This window comes from Helianthus annuus, chromosome 8, assembly GCF_002127325.2.
Source record: "Helianthus annuus cultivar XRQ/B chromosome 8, HanXRQr2.0-SUNRISE, whole genome shotgun sequence".
In the NCBI taxonomy this organism is placed as follows: domain Eukaryota; kingdom Viridiplantae; phylum Streptophyta; class Magnoliopsida; order Asterales; family Asteraceae; genus Helianthus; species Helianthus annuus.
Window position 1 is genome coordinate 119,422,362 of NC_035440.2, and position 23,772 is coordinate 119,446,133.

A 23,772-nucleotide genomic window follows, 5' to 3' on the forward strand; every position below is an offset into this window, starting at 1 on the left:
AAATTTGGACTAAAATGACAACAAAATACAAACCTCAGGGACCCAGATTTAAAAATTTTGAATTTTGGACTAAAGTGACAAAAGTGAGCAAACCTCAGGGACCATTTTGACTATTAACTCTATCTAATTTCATACATGTTTGGATAATTTTAGAGTTAAATTATATATGTAAATCAAAGATTTCGCTCATTTCAAAATTTTACGTAAACACTTGTAAATAATATAATTACAAATAATATAATTTACTTTGAGCAACTCTTGTACTTAAACTAGTTGATACTATTGTTAAAAAAAGTTGAATAATAGGAACCTGGTGACAGGTACATTTGGTAGAACTTAAACGCATATTTTGATTCGCAACTTGTTTATAAACTTTGATTTGTTTTACAACAAAACATGTAGAAAACAAACTAGACCTGCCTATCTGCATACCGTTTTATAGTTGCAACCAGATACAACTTATTCAGATATATACAAAACAAACTCAAAAACAGTCTCATGTTAGAAAAAAGCAAAACCGAGAAGTTAAGCGGGAGGTAAATACTCGAGTCAAACCCGACTGTTGGCAGGTAATGGCAACACACCATCAAAGAAGTCACCAAAGTATCCACGAGGCTCGTGTACAATCCTTGATATTATATCTCTAAGCGTTATCACGCCTTCAAGATTGCCTTCGTCGTCCACTACGTATATCCTATGAATCTCCTCGGAATCAAGCTTCGTGATCACGTCTTTAAGCGTGTCGTCTTTTCTACAAGTAATCATGCCACTTACTAAAGGTGATGCCTTCTGGTTATTCTCTAGATACCTTTTCACCGACGTCACGAAGTTCTTGGCTGTGATGGATCTACATTCCAAATCCCATGATTATGCAAGTACAAATAAATATTAACTGAACTTGAGTAGCCTATTTTGCCCACTTTAGCTTTTTTTTCCTTTTTAGTGGGTCAAATCAAAAATTTTTAAAGGGTGTGTATCGGTAATTTTTAAAAAGAGTTAATTACTGTTTTTGTCCTTGTGGTTTGTCAAAAATCACTATTTCAGTCCATTAGTTTAAAAATTGCGATTTCAGTCCCTGTAGTTTCACTTTCGTAACCATTTCAGTCCATGTGGTTTCACTTTCATAACCATTTCAATCCATTTATTTTGTTAGTACAGGGACTGAAATGGTTATGAGGTGGACTGAAATGGTTACAAAAGTGAAACCACAGGGGCCGAAATCGCAATTTTTAAACTAATGGACTGATATAGTGATTTTTTACAAACCACAGGGACGAAAACAGTAATCAACTCTTTTAAAAATAATCTTTTATATATAAATTCAAATAACTTATGAATAGGGTGTTGTGATTAGGGGTGTTCAAAAAACTCGTGGCTCGCAGCTCGCTCGAAACTCGCTCGAAAAAAGCTCGAAGAAAGCTCGGCTCGAAATTGGCTCGGTTGTTAACGAGCCAGCTCGGCTCGGCTCGATTTGTAAACGAGCCAGCTCGGCTCGGCTCGATTTGTAAACGAGCCGAGCTCGAGCTTGGTCTGGCTCGGCTCGTGAGCTAGCTCGATAAGTTTACATCCTTCATTTTTTTGTCCCACATCGCTTAGAAAACAAAAACTAAGGGAGTATTTCCCCTATAAAAGAAGGTAAAGACAATGTACAAAGTGAATTAACTATTTATACTTGCATATTTAGCCATATGGTTAAATTAAATGGCAAGTAGGGCCCTTAGTCTATGAAGAAATTAATTTTGAAGTAGTAAATTTTGCGGTTTTTTTGTTACTTCGAGCTAGATCGAGCCGAGCTAGCTCGAATTCTAGTCGAGTCGAGCTCGAGCCTCAAATCTCAGCTCGATTTGAAATTCGAGCTCGAGCTGAGCCAGCTCGAATCGAGTTCGAGCCGAGCTCGAGCTAGGTCTAGCTCGGCTCGACTCGGCTCGTTTACAGCCCTAGTTGTGATATATACTTTTTTTTTCCAAAAATTGGCCATATCATTTATAATATATTTATATTGGATACGTCATACGTCTCGGTTTAATTTAGGTAAAAATAGACATATCACGACAATGTATCGGAATTTATATAGCACATTTAAGAATAACAAAATTACAAAATTAAACTTTAAATGAAAAGCAAAGAAAAAAGACATTAAAGTTGCTAATGGTCATATTAGAATACCTAGTAATTTTAAGGGTGAAAATAGATTGACCCAAATACAGAAGTTGTCTAAACACTGTTTTCTGCAACCCGTAAATGCGTCGACAGTCGCCCAAAATGTGTTATTATTGCATTCAAACTCGTAAGTCGCACTTTGTTCGAGCATTCAGAGTATTATTTTAAAAAAGAGTTTAACAAATATCTTAATAGTATTTATCATGATAATTATTTATTAAATCCTTTTATCGTGGGAAAAAAAGTGTTTTGTGGGTTAACCCGACCCACTAACTGCCCATTTTGTCAGAGCTCTATGACATTCATCCTAGTTTTCTTTTTTCTTAGGTTTGGACAAAATTGTGGAATCTATGCAGCAGAAATGGTAAAGAAGATGGTGTAACGAACCTGTAATCTTTGTAGATTTCAGGGGCAATTAAGAGGAACTGACTGTCTCTAATGCTTATGTTAGCAACTGGCTTATTTCCGCCACTGACCACTGGTAATCCACCGACCCCCTTCTCCCTCATTAGCCTAAACGCTTGCAGCACCGGTTCATCCTCGTCTACCTGTAAAGTCATTATAATCCCAATAATTACCTATTTTTTAGATATAATTATATTTATACAATGACTACCTTTTTATAAATAAAAAAACAAAAAACAAAAGATAGGTAGTTTCTTGTTGTTTGTATATGATCATGTGTACCTTAATAACTTGATTGGTGTTCATCAGGGGAAGACCAAGCTCGCATAGTTTCTTGGAACCCAAGCTTCGGAACCATTGGAGATCAGAACATTCTCCCAACATGTGTATCACAGCAGATTGTGTAATGATGTTGTCTATCTTTTGGCCCCCAAGATCGACTACCGGTACACTCTTCATTCTGTACTTTGAGAGTAGTAAAAGCATGGTCAGAAATGAGTTTGATGTCTGCAATGCAAGAAATGGGGCCCATCGAAATGATCCTGAGATGTCCTTAACCTGTGTTTTTATGAATTATATGAGAGAAACAGGTAATGGAATATGAACAATCATAGTGTCAATTGTGTCGGGTTGGCAGGTTAATTCGTTGGACCTGATTACCTGAACATGACCCGTATATATATGTGTGTCAAAGACAACAACCCTAACCCAGAAAAAGTGTTACTCGAACATGGCTCGTTTAACCCAGTTATCTAAACAGGTCAAATGGGTTGGCCAAGGGTTGACAGGATGTAAATGTGTTAAACTGGTCGCAATAAACAGGTTAAGCAGGTTGACAAGTAAACATGTTTAACTAAACGGGTTGGCGAGTCAATCTGTTTGATTAAACGGCCAACACGAACACGATTTGTTTAGATGTACGCCCAAACCTAATTATTTCCTTGTGTTTCAGGCCGTGTCGTGAATTGGCAACCCTAATAAGTTTTAGAAGAAAAGGAAGAATGTCAAAAAAGTCGGACGTAAAACCTTTGTGTTTTTATAGAAATCAGAGGAAGTTAATATCTCAAAAAAGTTTCCAGCAGTCTTTGGAGAACCAGGCTGTGAGCTTCTATATCTTGGAGAAGCCATCCCACTAGCTGCCGCAACAACTGCGGGTCCCATAGAGTCCTCTATCGCACTTTGAAACGCATCACATGCATCGGACCCATTATTCTTTTCAGACTGCACATATAATATGAGAGCAACAATAACACATTAATTAATTTATTAAGCTAATAAAGAAGCAGCATATCTAGCCTTCTAGGTCATTTACAAATCAAGTAAACAAGTGTGTGAACCTGATGCAGAATCCAAACAACAATGCCTGCAAACTCAACCATCCCAAGATATCTGTCAATCCAACTAGCGTCTTCTGGTGCATCAACATCCACAACAGGTGCACTAAGAACTTTATTTTGGGACAGCAGTCGGACAGCTTCGCCCAGACTTGCGTCTGATCTTATCTCAATTACTGAACCAAAAAAAAAAAAAGTCAGATGTTCAATCTAATCAGTGAATTCAATATATAGGTAAACATCAGGGGGGAAACTATAGCAGGCTTAATCTACTTTTGCTTGAAAGGATCATGTGAACATCACTAGCACAGTTCAAAAGCCAAGCCAAGCCAGGGTGAGCTCAGGCCTGGCTCGAATTTAAACTGAGTTGGCCTGGCTCGTTTACAAACTGTGCCAGCTCGGTTTTAAACCGAGCCAATTCGAGCAAGCTTTTTTCGAGCTTCTTCCAAACGAGCCACAAGCTTTTTGGACAGTCCTAAACATCACTCGCAACTAGAGATCATACCGATGACATCTAACTAAAATATTAAATTATGTAATTACTACACCGATCGTGTATAGACAATAATTCAATAAGTACTCATCAATTCAATATTAAACATCTGATCAAGAAGTCAATATCAAGTGAACTTTCAAATATCAGAACTATCTGGACCACACACTACACAACCATAGTCCACTAAACAAATCGTAGTTACTAGACCTGGCAAACGGGTTGGGTCGGGTCGGGTCGGGTCAGGTCATGGGTCAAAACGGGTTCGGGTCAAACGGGGTCGGGTCATGGGTCAAAACGGGTTCGGGTCAAAGTGGGTCAATTAAAAAAGGGGTTGTTTTGGTTCGGGTCAAATCGGGTTCGGGTCGGAACGGATTCGGGTCAGAACGGGTTTCAGGTCGGGTTGGTTAAAAAATGTTTTTTTTAAGGAGATTGTACATCAACGGGCAATTTTGTTCGGTTTGAAACGGTACGGGTCGAAACGGTTCGGGTCGAAACGGTTCGGGTCGAAATGGTTCGCGTCGAAACGGTTCGGGTCGAAACGGTACACGTCGAAACGGTACGCGTTGAAACGGTACGCGTCGAAACGGTACGAAACCTGTCCCGACCCAAAACTCGTCTCGTGCGGAAACTCTTGTCGGCCCGAAACCCGTTGCGATCCGAAACCCGTCCCGTGCAGAAACCCGTGTCGGCCTGAAACCCGACCCGACCCGACCCCGTTCCGATCCAAAACTTGTTTCATGCCGTACCCGTTTCGTGCGGATACTTGTGCCGGCTCGAAACCCATTCTGATCCGAAACTGCCCCGTTTCTTTAAGACACACATCGACCCATTTCTTTAATGTTGTCGACCCGCTTTGACCCAAAAATAACAAGATGGAATTTCAAGTGACCCATTGTGACCCATTTAGTTAAAATTTCTTACCCAAACCAACCCATATAATTTTAAAAGCAACCCAAACTGACCCACTTAAAAGGCTTTGGGTCAAGATTGCCCCTCTAGTAGTTACCATATCGATCCGTGTGGATCAGTCGATATCAAATACAATCTGTGGTCAATACTCAATATGAATTATGAAGCTAATTTTCTAACATCACGAACGCTCAGAAACACGCAACTACACTCGACTGATTAAATTTCGTAATTACGAGATTGATCAAGTAAAATCCGATCGGAATTGTGACAATATGCGACTAATCACGAAATTCATCGTTGTAAACATATGCTCTTGATCTGTTCCGTATGATTTGAAACAACAGAACGATCCGAATATGTTTGAATCACCGAATTTGTGTGATCAATAAAAAATCAGCGAATCAATCAGAATCATAAAATTAACGATATATACCTTGTGAAGGCGAAGCATGAGGAAATTCAGAAACCGGAATACTCTCGAAACACGCATTTAGCTTCTCGGTGGGTGTGAGCTGTGCCTCTTGTACGTCCCACAGATCCTCCACCTCCTTCCCTAGCTTCGCCTCTGGACTCCTCGGACTTCCTTCTTCACTCATCGTTCTCTCTCTCTAGAACTATCTCTTACTTTCTCTCTCTCTCTATAGGTATCTACTGCTTTCTCTCTCTCTAGAAATAGCTCTTACTCTCTCTCTCTCTAGAAAAGTGCTTGCTCTCACTCTCTCTCTAGAAATATCTGTTGCTTTCTCTCTCTAGGATAACGGAGACTTGCAGCAGTTATTTTCTCACTCTAGATGTATCTCTTGCGCTCTCTCTCTCTCTCTCTCTCTAAAAGTAGCTCTTGTGCTCTCTCTTTCTCTCTCTAAATATCACGACGATGTGATAACGGAGAGTTACAGCAGTTTGTTTTGTAGTAGTGGCGCGCACACAGACGGGAAATGTTATGGTACTGAGGCTGGTTTTCAGAGTGAAAAGATGTGGGCCGTTGATGAGTTTTTTTATTAAAAGTTGGTGACACGTGGAGGGTGAGGATGAAAGTCAAAGTTGCTGACTGTTTATTGCTCTTATCCATAGTGGAGCATGATCCAAAATTTGGTGATGTCAAAACAAATAATATATCGAGGATAAGACACGTATGCGTAATTTAATCAGGCACTGCAGAGTGATGTTGGTTCTAACATGCGCCGGGGTGCCAACGTGCCATGTCTTCGTCTGACGTGGACCTAGAAAGAGGAGGATGCATATCCTTAGACGGTCCGTACAGGTTTTGGGATTTTTTTTTATGATAGAGCAATGTTTTAAAACCGGTAAATAGTGGCCAATTATGCTGGTATTATCGTTTTCGAATGTAAATTTGGTACGAAATACTCTGGTAAATAAGTGAAACGGTATAAGGTTTTTACCGGCGGTAAAATCTGATATACCAGTTACCGGTACCGGCCCATGGTTATTTTAGTGTGGGTTGTTACTTATTTTTATTATATATGTTACTTATCTTACGTAATTTTTATATATTATGATTATTCGTAACTAAAAGTTGTTATTTAGTATTTTATGAAACGAAAATAGTTGATGTATTCAACACTCAAATGACTTAAACATATCGCACATTTTCATTTAAAAGAGTCTGCTGGAAAATTGAATGATTTCGATTATCTTTTAGATTATTTTTTATTATGGATTTACTTTTTTATTCTTTTTTAATATGTAATCATGCATTTTTGGATTAACTCTTGAGTTGATATTGTAATTTATGAAATTATAGAGTTAGTTAATCAACCCGGTTGAACCGCTTGGTACAACCTGGTTCAACCGATTGAACCATTTTTTAGCCTAATCCGGTTTGATTTAAAAACCACGATTTCATTTAAAACCGGTTTTTAAAACATTTACGTAAGAGCATAGGAACCATTTTTCTAATGTGTCTGTTACGTAGATGGCTCTACAATACAAACCTCAGAGTGGAGAGGTTGGGTTTGGAGTGTGAGTCGACACGTTACACTAGTTTTTTTATACGCTTTCTTTTACTAAACAAATGAATTTAATTTATAGGAAAAACATTTATATTCATATATGATAAAACCAAAACTGAATGAACAGTAAATTTCAGGAGCTATTTAAGGTTTTTCCTTTGTTTTTTTAACCACAAATAAATCCACCGCTTCCTTCTGGCGGTAGAAAGAGAGAGAGAGAGAGTGCGCGACGGAGAGAGAGAACGCGACGGAGGTAGAGTAAGATAGAGAGAGGCGCGGCGGTGGGTGGAGGAACCAGTTATGGTCTCCGACCGATGTGGATCGTCGCTGAAAGCAAACTTTACGGCCGGAGGTTCTAGGGTTCCGGCGAACAGCTTTGCTTCCGGCGACGGAAACACCAACAATTCACGACGGTGTTCTTTCGTAGCGGTCGGTTTTCCACGGTCTTGACGGAGGAGGAAGTAGGATTTTGGCTACCATTAGCGGTGGCAGCAGAAGGATTTGGGATGCCAGGGCAGGCGATTTTTTGTAGGTCTACCATGCTTCTTCTGCGTCACACACCCCCTTCGTCTCTTTCTTCCGATATTCCACAGATTAGAGGAGATCGAACCAGCGAAGAAGGAACAAAGAGATTTCCGCAGAATCTCAGGTAATTTTGTTTTCTCACAACCCTTAAAACCATCAGTATTCAAAATAAAAACCAATCATGAAACATATACTGAAGAAACTGAGTCAAAGTCGAGGTCTGTGTTATGTCCAAATCAAGTTGAGAGTTTCTATCTCTCCTTTTGGGTTACTTATGTGATTTCAATCTATTTGTTAATCCCTAAAAGAGAATTTGGTGGAATATATGAACTTACGTATTGCTAGATTTCAAACTTAATTTATTTGTTGTGGCCGCCTCTAACGTGGTGGTGCCTCTCTCGGAGAAAGGTTGCTCGCAGGTAACAATCCGATCCAAAATTAATGTCTTTCGGATATCGTAAACGCGATTTGTATGCTGATTTACTTTCTCTTAACTATTTTAGGTTGCAATGAAGTGCAAGGACAGGGTGTACGAGAAAGTGAAGAAAGAAGTACAGAATTGCGAGACATCAATTGAATGGAATGAGACAGTGGTGAAGAGTTTCTCCGCGAATGGGTAAGGACATAACTGAATGGAATCTCCAACTGTAGATGCGAACTTTAAACTTATGTCTGTAAATTGATTTTGGTCAAAGAGAACCAAGCTTGACTGAAAGAGATAAATTGGAGGGTGAATTGTCTTCTTCCCGTGGTTCATAACAATGAGGTATAACCCCATTTCAAACACATTATCTTACTTTAGTTTGATTGAAAGTATATATATTAGATGGATTAGGGGATTATGACAAAAGGATGTTCTTTTATTTGCTTATGTGGAGCAAAATCTTTCTCAATCTGCTTAATACGTTATTGATGTTATTTGTTTTGTTATTTTCTAGCTTTTACAGGTTGCAGTTATTTGCTAAATCTACTCATGATGTGCGTGATATATTGAATAAACAACATAAAGCACTAGACCTATTCATGTGTGAAGAACTTTGCATCTATGAAGCATGAAGAACTTTGAATCTCTGAAGAAGTTAAAGAGCAGGTAAATTCTTCACCCATAAATCCATATATTAGATGTTTTTAGTATTTAAAAAAACCCCATTACCAAACATGGAATAAGCCTGAAATACTTTGCTGTTTATTGCATTTAACCCCAAAAAAAACTAAACAGAAAGAAAAGAAATAATTGGATCTTCTAGATATGAAAACACTGGCTTCAATCCGGGAAATTCGGGACTTCCCCACTTTTGCAAAAAAGGGTGTAGAATAGAGTCGTAAAAAAGATATGGTTTCATATGCTATAATCTATATATGCTGCTTTCTGTGATTTCGAGTAAATAGCTAAGAGCAACATGACTTTTATACATGAAAAACATAAATAAAACAGGCATCGTACCACGACGTATATTCGCCAAAACTACCCAAGTATGATGGATGTGAGTTACAAGAAGCAGATAATGTACCTAACATCACTTAAGTAACCGCAGAGAAAATACGAACAAAAGATAAGACTGATACATGATACACCATTGACATAAATAATTATGAAAAAATATGTCAATTTGAATGTTCAACAATTCCATTCTATTTAAGGCCCCATCGGTACTACAGAATAGAATACAAAATTAATTATCGAACAAAACTAAGGTCTAAATTAAAAAGATTACTTAAGCTACTAATATCATAATGATTTGGGTAACTTGGAGTTGAAATACTAGAACTTTTGTAGGATTATATAGATGATCCATCAAATTGTAGTCTAACGTCTATTTTTTTTTTTTTGTGCGACTTTTATGTGCAGGTCAAACATGTTGGGTTACATTAAGTCGATGAAAATCAAGCAAATGAAACTCCTTTTTGGAACCCACCACTTTTAACACTATAAGTGGAGGATGTGTTCCTTCTATTTGGAATAGAATGTCTTCTTACTATGTTTAATTTAGGCCAATTATGTGTTTGATATTCTTTTGGTCATATCTCGATTTAATTTTTTATTTGTTCTTTTCCGTTTGCTTTAATGAGCGTCGATAGTGAAACGAACTGATATCGATCAAATTCCCGTCGTGTAGCTGAGAAGACCCGGCGCAACGCGCCAGGTTTGATACCACTAGTTAATTGAAAAAATAAAGACAATAACAATTATACTAGAAAAATATATCAAATTAAATAAAAAATACATCAAATATAAAACTACTACATCACATATTTTTAAGAGTAAAAAATCGTCTTTTTTGTATATCACTTATTGCAAACTGTGTCCTTTGGCTTCAATAATTACAGAAAACGTATTCGATGTTTGCAAACCTTTGCAAGTTATGTCATTTAGCCCTAACTCAGTTAATTTTGTGGTTAAACTGACCAAATGGACCCCACATGAGGGTATTTTTGTAATTATATCTGACCAAATGGACATCACATGAGAGTAAAATGACCAAAATACCCTCATGCGGTGTCCATTTGGTCATATTTAACCACAAAAAATTAATTGAGTTAGGGCTAAAGGACATAACTTGCAAGGGTTTGCAAACATCGAGAACGTTTTCTGTAATTATTGAAGATAAAGGACGCAGTTTGCAATAAGTGACATAAAGGACATAACTTGCAAGGGTTTGCAAACATCGAGTACGTTTTCTGTAATTATTGAAGATAAAGGACGCAGTTTGCAATAAGTGACATACATAAAGGACGATTTTTGTAATTTACTCTATTTTTAATTATCATTATCGTCATCGGGGTTGTATCTCGAAATCATCCAAATATGTTCAATCAAATCTGGTCGAAGGTTCTGATGTGTCTGTCTGTTCTGGATTTCAAATCTATTTAATGTTCTCGCATCATCACTAATGTCTTCGTTATTTGATTGTCTCTCCTCCCTATAGTATTCACAAATTGCATGTCTCTCATCCTCTGTTAGGCAACTTTTTGTTATTTGTTGTTGAAAATTGTTAAAGTCACTTAGAAATAATTCCGTCAAGGCGAACCGACCGACGAACCGTCCCAGAAGCACTAAATAGGTAGACCGAGAAAGAAAAAAAAATCAAGCTTCAAATTCTTTAATTAAAGATCACGACAAAATTACAAGACTTCAAATTGTTAGCGGGACATTATGGATTTTACAAGATACAAAGTCAAAGAATTGTGTTAATAAGATAATATATCTTATTAACACATTAAGTATTTTTTTCTATAAAAATGCTTCCATAAGAAAAAGAAAAGGAATCTTTCCTTTTAAAAAAAACATTTCATCAGAAAAGAATAATATCTCTTTGTGAAAAGCTTTCACATAAAAGAAAAGCAAAATATATTAATATGTGAAGCTTTCATAGAAACTCAAAAGGAACAAGTTGGTGAATAAAGAAGATAAAGCTCTGGGCACACATACCAACATTTTATCAACCAATCACATTTGAGATACACACATGAAATTCTCTATAAGTACATAATTCATTCGTAGGAATTATATGTGTCTTGTGTAGTAATATTTTTAATATAGAGTTTTTCATGAGAAATCCCCCTGGATTGTTCCAAGGGGTGATATTCAAGATTCGAGTTTATTCTCGGCATGGTTGCAAAAGTCGCTAGGTGCTCCCTAGTCGGTCGACCGGGGAGTTGAGAGTACTCGGTTTAGGCGGAGAGTACACGGGGAGTACTCGAACACGTCAAATTATTAAGAAATTAGTTTTCAGAAATTAAATATATGTCAAATAAAATAAATTTACTAATATTTATAACAAAATAAGTGAAACTGATATTCATTCTTTAATATGATATGCATAGAAATTATGTTTTATTTTATTTTAAGTCAGACTCGGCCCGAGTTGACTTACAAGATCCGATTTTGGCCGATGTTGACCGTGTTTCATCGATTCCGAATAATTAGGCGGAGTTGAAGTAAGTCGCCTCGGCAACCAACCTTGTAGTGACAACTCGGGGAGTACTCGGCCTTGGAGACCTTATTTTACAACCATGATTCTCGGATCGACCCCTTCTTCTTTGTTTGATTCCGCCAAACAAAGATTAATTCTTGTGTTCATAGAACGATACATTTATTTTATAAGAGTTAATCATTGAAGAAATCTCACTCTCAGTGTCTCTATTTTTACTCTTTGAATGTTTATATACTTCACAAACACCCGTCTCTATGAGCAAAGAAAGCTACATCATTCAAACAGGGTTGCAAAAAGGGACCAACAATTGGTATCAGAGCAGATTGGATAAATTATTTCCAAGATCCCTTGCTCCTGTAAGAGAGACGCATATTCATGATCTGCCAAAGGTAAAAAGAAAAATCTTTTGTTGCAGATCTAAAAAAAAATAAAGTATGTAGAGAAATTATTTTTTTTTCTGTTATTTTCATTACTTTTATTATTGCTCTTATTACTTTTATTATTTCTATTAGTATTTTTTTCTTTCTAGTATAAAAAGAGGTGTAGAAAAAGGATATGAAAACAAAAAAATGAGTTAAACAAGGATAAATAAACTTTAGTTTATCAGAAAGAAAAATTTTAACATCTAAAAAGAAAGTTTCTGATAAAACAAAGTTTATTTGTATCTTATCTGATGAAATAACTCAAAATTCTGGTTAGTTAACTTTCAAAAAAAAAAAAAATGAATGATATGATAAAAAGAGATGAAAAAAAAAACTGTGTGAAACTTTAGAAAACATACTCATGATTATTATCTTTTAAAAAGATTTCACAAAATATTCCTTGAAGAAAAGAATAAGTACTTAGACTTCCACCAGACAAATATGTGTAAGCAATATCTCTTTTCTCTACTTATTCCCTCTCATCTCATAAAAAAGTCTGATTTTCTTATGCGTTCGTCAGATTTTCTAATGCGTTTATCAGATTTTCTGGTAATTTTTTTTTCAGATTTTTTGATATTTCATCAGATTTCCATCAGATTCTATCAGATTCCATTAGGATTTCTGTTAAAAAAAAATTCTAATATTTCATCAGAATTTCTGATATTTCATCAGATTTTCTAATATTTCATCAGATTTTTTTTGATATTTTATCAGATTTTCATCAGATTTCATTAGATTCCATCAGATTCTCTGATCCGAAAAAGAAACCCGACAGTTCAAGATCATTTTTTATAGTCTTGCACGGTTCGTTATTTTTTGAAGCCTCATCAATGGATAGCCTAAACACTTATCCTATATTGGATAGAAGATACTTATATCGTATGTGTCGGGATACAAGAAATAATGTAACATCCCAAAACTCGAATTATTAAATTCGTTAGTAGGTTACCATGTGTAATTAAATGAATAAGTGTTATGGTCACATCAAGTAAGTTTAATTTTATGTTTTGGTAATGTTTGATGATATTGGTTATGGTCAATCCGTGAATTGATACAAAAATTGAGCATGAATAAGTGTTATAATCCTCATATGGAACATGTATTGTGAAAGATTTTGAGTAGTAGAATGATAGAAGTTAAACCCACTTCTTGCGGTGAAGATGATGACATAAGTAATTAACCCATGTTAAAACCTTGTTTGAATCATTGATGTGTATGTTGAATGTAATGAATTATTGTTAGATAGGTTGATTATAGTATGTACTTAAGTTGATTCTTGTTGTAATTGATGAATTATGAATGAACTAGTAGAGTAATGCATAAAGTACTTGTACCATGTGCTTTATTGGTGGTATACACACCAAGTGTATGATGAAATGTCTAAGTGATGTTAGGATATGAGAATTGTATGAAACGGCTTGACATTTATGAATGAATCGTGGAATGACGAGGTTAGTAGTAAACTAACTTGAATAATGTGCCTTAGATAGAATTCGTATGAGTATTCGGAGGAATGTATGTTTTTGACAAAATTATGCATTAGGAACTTGTATCTTGTGCTTGAATGGTGTGATGCTCACCATGTATTTGATGCGATTGATTTATGGTAATTAAAAGTGAATTTGTATGAAATGTGAAATGAATAAGCTTATTGGTAAGCGATAATGTTGGAGTTATGTCGTATTGTTACCGTAGATGATATTGCCAATTGTAGGATTACAAAGTGTTAAGATGTGAAAGTAAGAGCAAGTGTGTATAATTAGATGATCACGTGTTTGTAAACGCATTTCGTTATGAGTAGGAAGTTGTATATGATGTCGATTGTATAGCCTATAATGATGTCATGGGTTATGAGATTAAGCCGAAAGTTAAAATGATAAATCGTTGACTTCTGAAAGTCAACTACGCATGAGAAACATGACTAGACTTGTTGTTGTAATTTTAAAATTACAGATAGGCGCATGGTACACGGTATAAAAATATATGATATGATGGATTATGTGGGTTTGAAAGGATGTGAAATCGGGTATATGTTGTATGCTTGATAGGATTGACTAATGCAAGTCAAATGTGAATTATGCAAATGGTATGCTCGTAGTCAAGTACAATGGTATGTGTGCCAACTAGAAAGTATTGATGATAACATGAAAGTGTAGGAGCCATGTCAACATGGATACGAGCATGGAAGGGCAATGGGTCAAGGGTAAATAAGGAAGCTATGCACAAACTTGGATGCACGAGGTAAGTGACTTCCGACTCACTTATTAGTATGTGTAGGGGATTATTTAATAATTACGAATGCGAGGAAATCTTGTTTGATTAAGTAATTATTGGAATTACTAAGATAGGAATGATTAATGGGGCTGAAAGTAGTTAGTTGCATCGGAACTAAAATGATGAAATTAACCGGGTCGAATAATGGTATGAAGGATCAAAAATGTATTTTTCTTATAATTCAGCTTTTGATGTCAGTTAGGATGGTAAACGGATCCGTAATTAAATTACGGACGCGTAGAAGCAGGAATTACTCAAAACGGACGTCTAGGTCATAAGTTATGTAAGTTTTAAGTTGAGAATTGGTTAGAATGTATAGCTGGGCAAAAAGTGCAGCAGCAAAAGGAATGGATCTGTCGAAAAGGGGCTGTCGCGCTACGCGACAGCAAACCAGCTTTACCGTCGCGCATCGCGACCACTATCGCGCCCCGCGACCGCCCGGGGTTGTATCTGTCGCGCCCGCGAGAGCCAGTAAGCTGTCAAAACTTGTTTTTCTAGTTAGTTTCTGTGACAACCCGAACTTTCAAGGTTAGTGTCGTCTAATCTCGTAACTCTTAATCGGGTATTACTTCTGTTACACGACGTTTTTATCACATGTTACGGTGAATGCTCGCTATTGTTATTTTTTTAAACCTTAATGTAACCGGGAATCACTGTTCGTATGTTTGGGCCTTAGATTATTTCGGCCACACTTGTTACACTCCCCTTCGGTCCACGCACACACACACTAGTTATCCCAGGCCAAGTTACACGAGCCGAAGCCCAAACCAAACACAATCGCACATCGAAGCAATGTTCGGGCCGGGCAAAGCCCAAGTGATCCACTGTTGGCTATACGTATCATGTAACAAACACTAGTTATTCTAGAATTATTAATCGAAGTCATGTTTGGGCCTGAGCCCACTTCCCTCAATTTAAGGAACCGCCTCAAGTTGTATTATATAGAAATACGTAACTTGTAACAAACAGAATCTCATACTTAAAATCAAACCCTACACCCCTCCTCTCTCCCAATCTTGCGATCGGCAGTAAACCCCCCTTCATTCGAAGCCTTTTTCAATCGTGCCTTCTTGACTTCGGTTAGTATGATAAATTACTATTCATTATTTGCTTATTGTTCACGATGATGGCATGGGTATTGCTTGTTAGTTTCTTAGTCTTTATTGATATCATAACACTCTAGTATTGCATGTGATTTAATAGGCTTGTCTGCTCCATGCCATATGAATGCTTGTTTTGGTCCTATCATAGCATGTGATCGGCCATATAGTTGGTCAAACACCACGGCCCAATCAAATGTAGAGAATCACGAATTGGGTTCTATGTTATATTATTAGATGCAGTGGTTGGTCCAATTAAAACCAAGGTTCATGAAATTTGCCATAATGATTCAACTGTCATGTTTGCATGTGGTTGTGAAGTTCTATGTTGTCAACTCATCATTTATAATTGCCGCCACCTGTGTTGATAAATTGCATGTGATAACCTCCTTGAATATACATTGCATGTGATAACATATATATAATATCGGCCACTGTGTTTTGCATATTGAACTTATGATTAAATACATGAGAATTGTGTACATATATATATATATGATTGTCGCCATTATGTGATTTGGTTGGACCCATTATTCAACCTATAAGGTTAGCGGCCAGCACATTAGTCAAACCCACCCAAACAAATCGGTCCAGTGATATTAAATGTGCAGCCCACTACAAACAATTGGTCCAATAAGACAATGATAAGTGGCCATGTTTGATTATTTTGATAATAGTAATGATGATGTCCATTAGGTTGTGTTGAATTACGGTGCATGTAAACCGTATATAATGGCGACAATATGGGGGGAGGGGGTTTAGGTTTTTTTTTGGGGGGGGGGGGGGGAGGGGGGTTTAGGTTTTGGGGGAAGGGGGTTTAGGTTTTTTTAGCTATTTTAGGTTGTGTTTACATTGGTTCTCAAGGTTCTCACAATATGGGTGGTTCTCGCATGAGCCCCTCCCTATATATATATATATATATGTTGACTGGGCCATACAGGCCAAACAGACTATGCATGCTGAATATGGAGTTGCTCTAGCAAACGTTTTTCTTTGTTACATTAAATTAGATTTGGGGCCGCACATTATGAGTGTGGGCCGTGATTTTGAGTGGGCTTGTATATATGGGTCACACAAAACTTAGAGTAACAGTATGCATAGTTGGGCCTGATGGGCTACCCACACACACATGTACTTGTAGATTAATGTGTTTTTGGGTGGCAGAACGCGTGGTTGGGCTGAAGACGTTCTTGGCAGATGGGCCGACCTGGGTAAATGGGCACTGAATGTGTGTTATGTCAAGTTGAGTGTGCCGTATACCAAGTATATCTTAGGGTAGTTGTCTATATGTTTGTAACACATGTTAATCTGGTTCGATGCTATTATGTGTATAACTAGAAAGATGTAAACATGATAGTAAATGCTGACATATGTGTATCGATGTGTAAATAAGTTATTCCTGTCAAACTGACTGCTTTATGATAACCAAATTAGGATTTGATTGATCAGCTTGGAACGAGTAGTGTAACTAATCTTACCGAGCAAATCAAAGGTGAGTTCACACTTTCTACAAGGCATGGGATTCCCAAGGGTTGGGAATGGGTTAATAAGAACTAAAATGGTAATCTACATATCCTCCTTGGGTAGGATATGTACGGCCATCCTCCTTGGGTAGGATGCCACTATATTTCCTGCGTATTCTCCTTGGGTAGAACTACGTACGTTCGTCCTCCTTGGGTAGGACAACAACCTTAACTTACTAGACAAAACTCTATCATGAAGTCCCTCCTCTTTATATCGACTTAATCGCCGAGGCCGATGGCGAGCGGGTCATTAGTTAATAGCGCTATTAGGTTTAACAAACCTCACACCGTGTCGTTCGAACGGGCGTGTACTAATGGACTATGGCAAACTGTCAGTGATGATAGACACTGATGTAGGGCACAACTTATATTTTCGTTAGTAGTCGATATGGTATGGTATAGTGGTTCACAGGGGAAGCCCCCCACTACTTATGGTTACGGTTTGGGAAACAAAAGAACTGATTAACTCGTGGTTTACGAAATAACATATGATTTCAAAACGAACTGGTAAAACTGAACAACCAACTGTGAACTCGCTCAACTTTGTTGTTGACTCGTTCTTACATGCCTTGCAGGTCGTTAGATGTTTAGCTGGAGCTTGCAGGGGAGAAGGAGTCGTTGTGGGACATGGACTGTTGAGTTCCATGTTAAACTTATGAACTTTTATACTTTATTTTGGTTTTGAACTTAATGCTTCCGCTGATAACTTAAGTTTGGTTGAATTGTTTTGGACACCAATTATATTGTTTGATTTGGACTTTCATTTACTTAATTATATCGTTCAATATGATTGGTGGCTTGATCCTGGTCAGTCACGCCTCCAAGCGGTGATACTCCGCGAGTGGATTTTGGGGGTGTGACAGATTGGTATCAGAGCCATTGGTTATAGTGAACATGGTTTTAAAAGGGGAAAAGCTTTTTGATAAAACCAGACTATAACCTGTACAGTGCTCAACGATCCACAACGACGCTTCGCTCCACGTGCAAGACTCAACACTATAGGTGGTATGGTTTATGTTTTATTGCCTACTTGCTAGTTACATAGAATTTTGCTCATGGTATGCTTAGCTGAACGTAATAATTGTTGTTTGAAAACACATGTGTGCTTACTCTCTTCTGTCATCGCACTTTCACGAACACCTCTCACTCATGTTTCCTTTGGTATGAAGATCATGGGTTGACGCGTTAACCTAACTCAAGCCCGGCTAACGGCTCTGATCAATGAACAAGTTACTGCAACACTCGCAGCCGCTCAGGCAGGAGGTATAACCTGCCATTTGCAACTTACTCTAGGATCTTTAGGTCCTACTCATGTAAACCAACACTTGTGTCTAACTTTGTCTCTTCCTACACACGACAGGTCAACATGCTCACCCTCCTGCATGTACCTTCAAAACTTTCATGGACTGTCGACCCACTACATTCAGTGGCACTGAAGGAGCGGTAGGCCTCCTCCACTGGTTCGAAAAGCTCAAGTCTGTCTTCGAGATGTGTGAATGCCCTGAGGCACGTAGGGTGAAATATTCTACTGGTACTCTTGAAGGAATAGCGCTCACGTGGTGGAACGCTCAGGTTCAAATGTTGGGAATTGTTGCTGCTAACGCCACCCCATGGAATGATTTCAAGGAATTGATCAAGGAAGAGTATTGTAGTCGCCACGACATCCACAAGCTAGAGGTGGAGTTTTTCAACTTAAAGATGACGGGGTCAGAAGTCAAGGCGTACATGAAAATGTCTAATGAGCTGGCAATTTTGTGTCCTACTATGGTGGATCCTCCTATCAAGCGAATCGAGTTGTACCTCAAAGGTTTAGTGCCAGAGATCCAGAGTCACGTGACAGCAGCAAACCTCGCCACTATCCAGCAAGTCACTCGACTTGCTCATCATCTCACTGATCAGGCAGTGGAACAGAACAAACTGCCCAAGCGTATTGGTACTACTACTACTACAGTTACTACTACTTCTGATGCCCCCAGCGACAACAAGCGCAAATGGGATGGAGTTTCAAGCAAGGGTTCAACATCGGCTCAGTCTCAGTCACAGCAGCGAAAGACTAATGACTACCAGAGTCCTGGTCAGCAATCTTCTGGTAGTCAGGGGCAGGGTGGATACAGGGGAAACCACCCCAAGTGCAACCGATGCAACAGGCATCACAGTGGGCAGTGAAACAAGGGTCGTTGTCTGAGGTGTAACAAGTTTGGTCATGAAGCAAAAGATTGCAGGGGCGCACGACCTGTGAATCAGAATCGTCAACAACAACAGCAGGCTCCACATAATCAGCCGCAACAGCAGCAGGGTAACAGGGGATGCTTTCAGTGTGGTGCTGAAGGTCACTTCAAGAGAAATTGTCCTCAGTTGAACTAGAACCAGAATAACAACAACAATCAGGGAAACGGAAACAACAATGGGGGTAACAACGGGGGAAACAATGGAAGCAATAGTGCCCGGGGCCGTGCGTTCGTGATTGGTCAGGGTGATGCTAGGAACGATCCCAACGTCGTGATGGGTAAGTTTCTACTGGATGACTTTTATGTTAATGTTTTATTTGATTCGGGTGCTGATACCAGTTATGTGTCCCTAAAAGTTAGTCACATGTTAAAGCGTGTCCCAACACTTTTGAACACCAAGCACATGGTAGAGCTAGCAAATGGTAAGAGTTTAGAGGCCACACACTTAGTTAAGGGTTGTAATCTCATCTTAGCTGGTCAGACCTTCTCTATCAATCTCATTCCTATCGTTCTGGGTAGTTTCGACATTGTTATTGGCATGGATTGGTTATCGCAACATCGAGCAGAGATCCTGTGCAAGGAGAAGATCGTCCGCATTCCTCGTCCAAATGGAGAACCTTTAGTGATTCAAGGCGACAAGAGTGGTGCTGTTGTGGGCATCATTTCTTTTCTTAAGGCCCAGAAGTGTTTGCGTAAGGGCCACACTGCTATACTAGCCCTCGTTACTGACGCATCAGCAAAAGAGAAGATAATAGAAGATATTCCAGTAGTACGCGACTTTCCTCAAGTGTTTCCTGAAGAATTACCCGGGCTACCACCCCACCGTCAGGTTGAATTTCAAATCGAGCTAGCTCCTGGAGCAGCGCCAATAGCTCGTGCACCGTATCGCTTAGCCCCATCAGAACTGGAAGAACTATCTGCGCAACTACAAGAGCTCTTGGATAAGGGTTTATTCGTCCTAGCTCTTCGCCCTGGGGAGCTCCAGTATTATTTGTGAAGAAGAAAGACGGTACTTCAGAATGTGTATTGACTACCGCGAACTCAACAAGGTGACGGTAAAGAATCGCTATCCACTTCCACGTATTGATGATCTGTTCGACCAGTTGCAAGGGTCGAGCTTCTACTCAAAGATTGATCTGAGATCGGGCTACCATCAGTTGAGAGCTCGAGACGAGGATATCTCCAAGACAGCATTCAGAACTTGTTACGGGCATTACGAGTTTCTGGTCATGCCTTTTGGATTAACAAACGCACCTGCGGTCTTCATGGATCTCATGAACCGAGTGTGCAAACCTTACCTGGATAAGTTTGTTATTGTATTCTTCGAAGACATCCTGATTTATTCTAAGAGTCAGGAGGAACACGAGCACCATCTACGGCTTATCTTAGAACTCCTTCGAACAGAACGGTTGTACGCTAAGTTTTCGAAATGCGACTTTTGGCTTCGTGAAGTTCACTTTCTAGGCCATATGGTAAACAAGGATGGGATTCATGTTGATCCATCCAAGGTAGACTCAATCAAGAACTGGCCTGCACCTCGTACACCAACAGAAATCCGCCAATTCTTGGGTTTGGCAGGCTATTACAGAAGGTTCATCAAGGATTTCTCCAAGATTGCGCATCCTCTTACTTCTCTAACTCAGAAAGGCGTCACCTACCATTGGGGCGACGCCCAGGAGTCAGCGTTTTAGTATTTAAAGGAAAGATTATGCAGCGCACCTATTCTCTCATTGCTAGAGGGCACAGACGATTTTGTGGTTTATTGTGACGCGTCAATTCAGGGTCTTGGTTGTGTATTGATGCAGCGGGATAAAGTCATTGCTTACGCCTCGTGCCAACTTAAAGTTCACGAAAGGAATTACACTACACACGATCTGGAGCTGGGAGCTGTTGTTTTCACGCTTAAGATATGGAGACATTACCTGTACGGTACCAAGTGCACCATTTACACCGATCACAGGAGTCTCGAGCATATCTTCCAACAGAAGGAATTAAACATGCGTCAACGTCGATGGATCGAGTTACTGAATGATTACGAATGCGCGATCAAGTACCATCCGGGCAAAGCTAATGTTGTGGCCGACGCCCTCAGTCGAAAGGATACTACACCTAGGCGTGTGTGAGCGTTACAACTCACCATTCAGTCTAGTCTTCCTTCCCAGATACGAGATGCTCAGGTTGAAGCGTTGAAACCAGAAAACATCAGGGCTGTAGCCCTATGTGGCTCAAGGAAACGGTTAGAACAGAATGAAGACGGCGCATACTATGTTACAGGGCGCATTTGGGTTCCACATTATGGAAACTTACGCGAGCTGGTGATGGATGAAGCACATAAGTCTCGCTACTCAGTATATCCTGGTTCGGATAAGATGTACCATGATCTCAGGACTACGTATTGGTGGCCTAGTATGAAAGCCCACATAGCAACTTACGTTGGCAAATGTTTGACTTGTGCGAGAGTCAAATCCGAATATCAGAAACCATCGGGCCCTTCTCCAACAACCAGAGATTACCACAATGGAAATGGGAACAAATTTCCATGGATTTTGTTACTGGCCTGCCTAGATCTCAACGTGGAAATGACACTATTTGGGTGATAGTGGACCGATTAACTAAGTCTGCACACTTTTTGCCTATCAAAGAAACAGACAAGTTCTCTACTTTGGCAGATGTATACTTAAAGGAAGTGGTTACGAGGCACGGGGTGCCAACCTCTATTATTTTCGATCGTGATGCGCGTTTTACTTCTGAATTGTGGCAAGCAATGCACAAGTCCTTTGGCTCACGTTTATACATGAGCACCGCTTATCATCCACAGACGGATGGGCAGTCTGAGCGCACTATTCAAACCCTTGAAGACATGCTTAGGGCATGTGTGATTGATTTTGGCAACGGCTGGGAAAAGCATCTCCCATTGGTGGAGTTTTCGTATAATAACAGTTACCACACCAGTATTCAGGCAGCTCCATTTGAGGCATTGTACGGGCGTAAATGCCGATCACCTCTTTGTTGGGCAGAGGTGGGTGATAGTCAAATCACAGGTCCAGAACTTGTAGTAGACACAACGGAACGGATTGCACAGATACGACAACGAATGGCGGCAGCTCGTGATCGTCAGAAAAGCTACGCTGATAAGCGCAGGAAACCACTCGAGTTCCAGGTTGGGGATCGAGTGCTACTCAAAGTCTCACCGTGGAACGGTGTAGTTCGTTTTGGTAAACGAGGCAAGCTCAATCCGCGATATGTCGGACCGTTCGAAATCATTAAGAAAATAGGCAAAGTGGCCTACAAACTGAACCTACCAGCAGAACTCAGTGGAGTTCACAACGTTTTTCACGTGTCAAATCTGAAGAAGTGTCTGTCAGATGAGACCCTCATAGTTCCTTTTAAGGAGCTCACTATAGACGACCAGTTGCGATTCATCGAGGAACCAGTAGAGATTACTGACCGAGATGTGAAAGTTCTCAAGCACACCAGAATACCTCTTGTTCGAGTTCGTTGGAACTCCCGTCGTGGCCCAGAGTTCACCTGGGAACGAGAAGACCAAATGAAACTCAAGTATCCCCAGTTGTTCGGGAACAATGCAACTACTACTGAGACTGAAGCTACTACTTCTGAGGCTGAACCTACTACGGAATTTCGGGACGAAATTCCAAATCAACGGGGGAGGATGTGACACCCCAGGAAAAACCAGGAAATCACGCAACCTAACTAGCTTCCTCAGTAACTACGTGCTAAATTTCGGGACGAAATTTCTTTCAAGTTGGGGATGATGTGACAACCCGAACTTTCAAGGTTAGTGTCGTCTAATCTTGTAACTCTTAATCGGGTATTACTTCTGTTACATTACGTTTTTATCACATGTTATGGTGAATGCTCGCTATTGTTATTTTTTTTAAACCTTAATGTAATAGGGAATCACTGTTCGTATGTTTGGGACTTAGATTATTTCAGCCGCACTTGTTACACTCCCCTTCGGTCCACGCACACACACACTAGTTATCCCGGGCCAAGTTACACGAGCCGAAGCCCAAACCAAACACAATCGCACATCGAAGCAATGTTCGGGCCGGGCAAAGCCCAAGTGATCCACTGTTGGCTATACGTATCATGTAACAAACACTAGTTATTCTAGAATTATTAGTCGAAGTCATGTTTGGGCCTGAGCCCACTTCCCTCAATTTAAGGAACCGCCTCAAGTTGTATTATATAGAAATACGTAACTTGTAACAAACAGAATCTCATACTTAAAATCAAACCCTACACCCCTCCTCTCTCCCAATCTTGCGATCGACAGTAAACCCCCCCTTCATTCAAAGCCTTTTTCAATCGTGCCTTCTTGACTTCGGTTAGTATGATAAATTACTATTCATTATTTGCTTATTGTTCACGATGATGGCATGGGTATTGCTTGTTAGTTTCTCAGTCTTTATTGATATCATAACACTCTAGTATTGCATGTGATTTAATAGGCTTGTCTGCTCCATG

At 39.2% G+C, this 23,772-nt stretch overlaps 1 protein-coding gene across 1 annotated transcript; it reads right to left on the reverse strand.

Moving 5' to 3' along the window:
- Positions 1 to 332: 332 nt before the first annotated feature.
- LOC110873851 (SNF1-related protein kinase regulatory subunit gamma-1) lies at positions 333 to 6,419 on the reverse strand. The gene is made up of 6 exons (XM_022122859.2): positions 5,741 to 6,419; positions 3,903 to 4,075; positions 3,592 to 3,786; positions 2,848 to 3,123; positions 2,548 to 2,708; positions 333 to 847 (listed from the first exon to the last, which is right to left on the reverse strand). The coding sequence occupies exons 1-6, from the start codon at positions 5,901 to 5,903 to the stop codon at positions 550 to 552; spliced, it is 1,266 nt and encodes a 421-aa protein (XP_021978551.1). The 5' UTR covers positions 5,904 to 6,419; the 3' UTR covers positions 333 to 549.
- Positions 6,420 to 23,772: the final 17,353 nt, after the last annotated feature.

Coding starts and splice junctions, on each gene's coding strand:
- LOC110873851 (XM_022122859.2), bottom strand. CDS start 5,903: ATGAGTGAAGAAGGAAGTCCGAGGAGTCCAGAGGCGAAGCTAGGGAAG. Junction 4,076..5,740: donor TCATGCTTCGCCTTCACAAG/GTATATATCGTT, acceptor TTTTTGGTTCAG/TAATTGAGATAAGATCAGAC. Junction 848..2,547: donor GAAATCTACAAAGATTACAG/GTTCGTTACACC, acceptor TTTGGAATGTAG/ATCCATCACAGCCAAGAACT.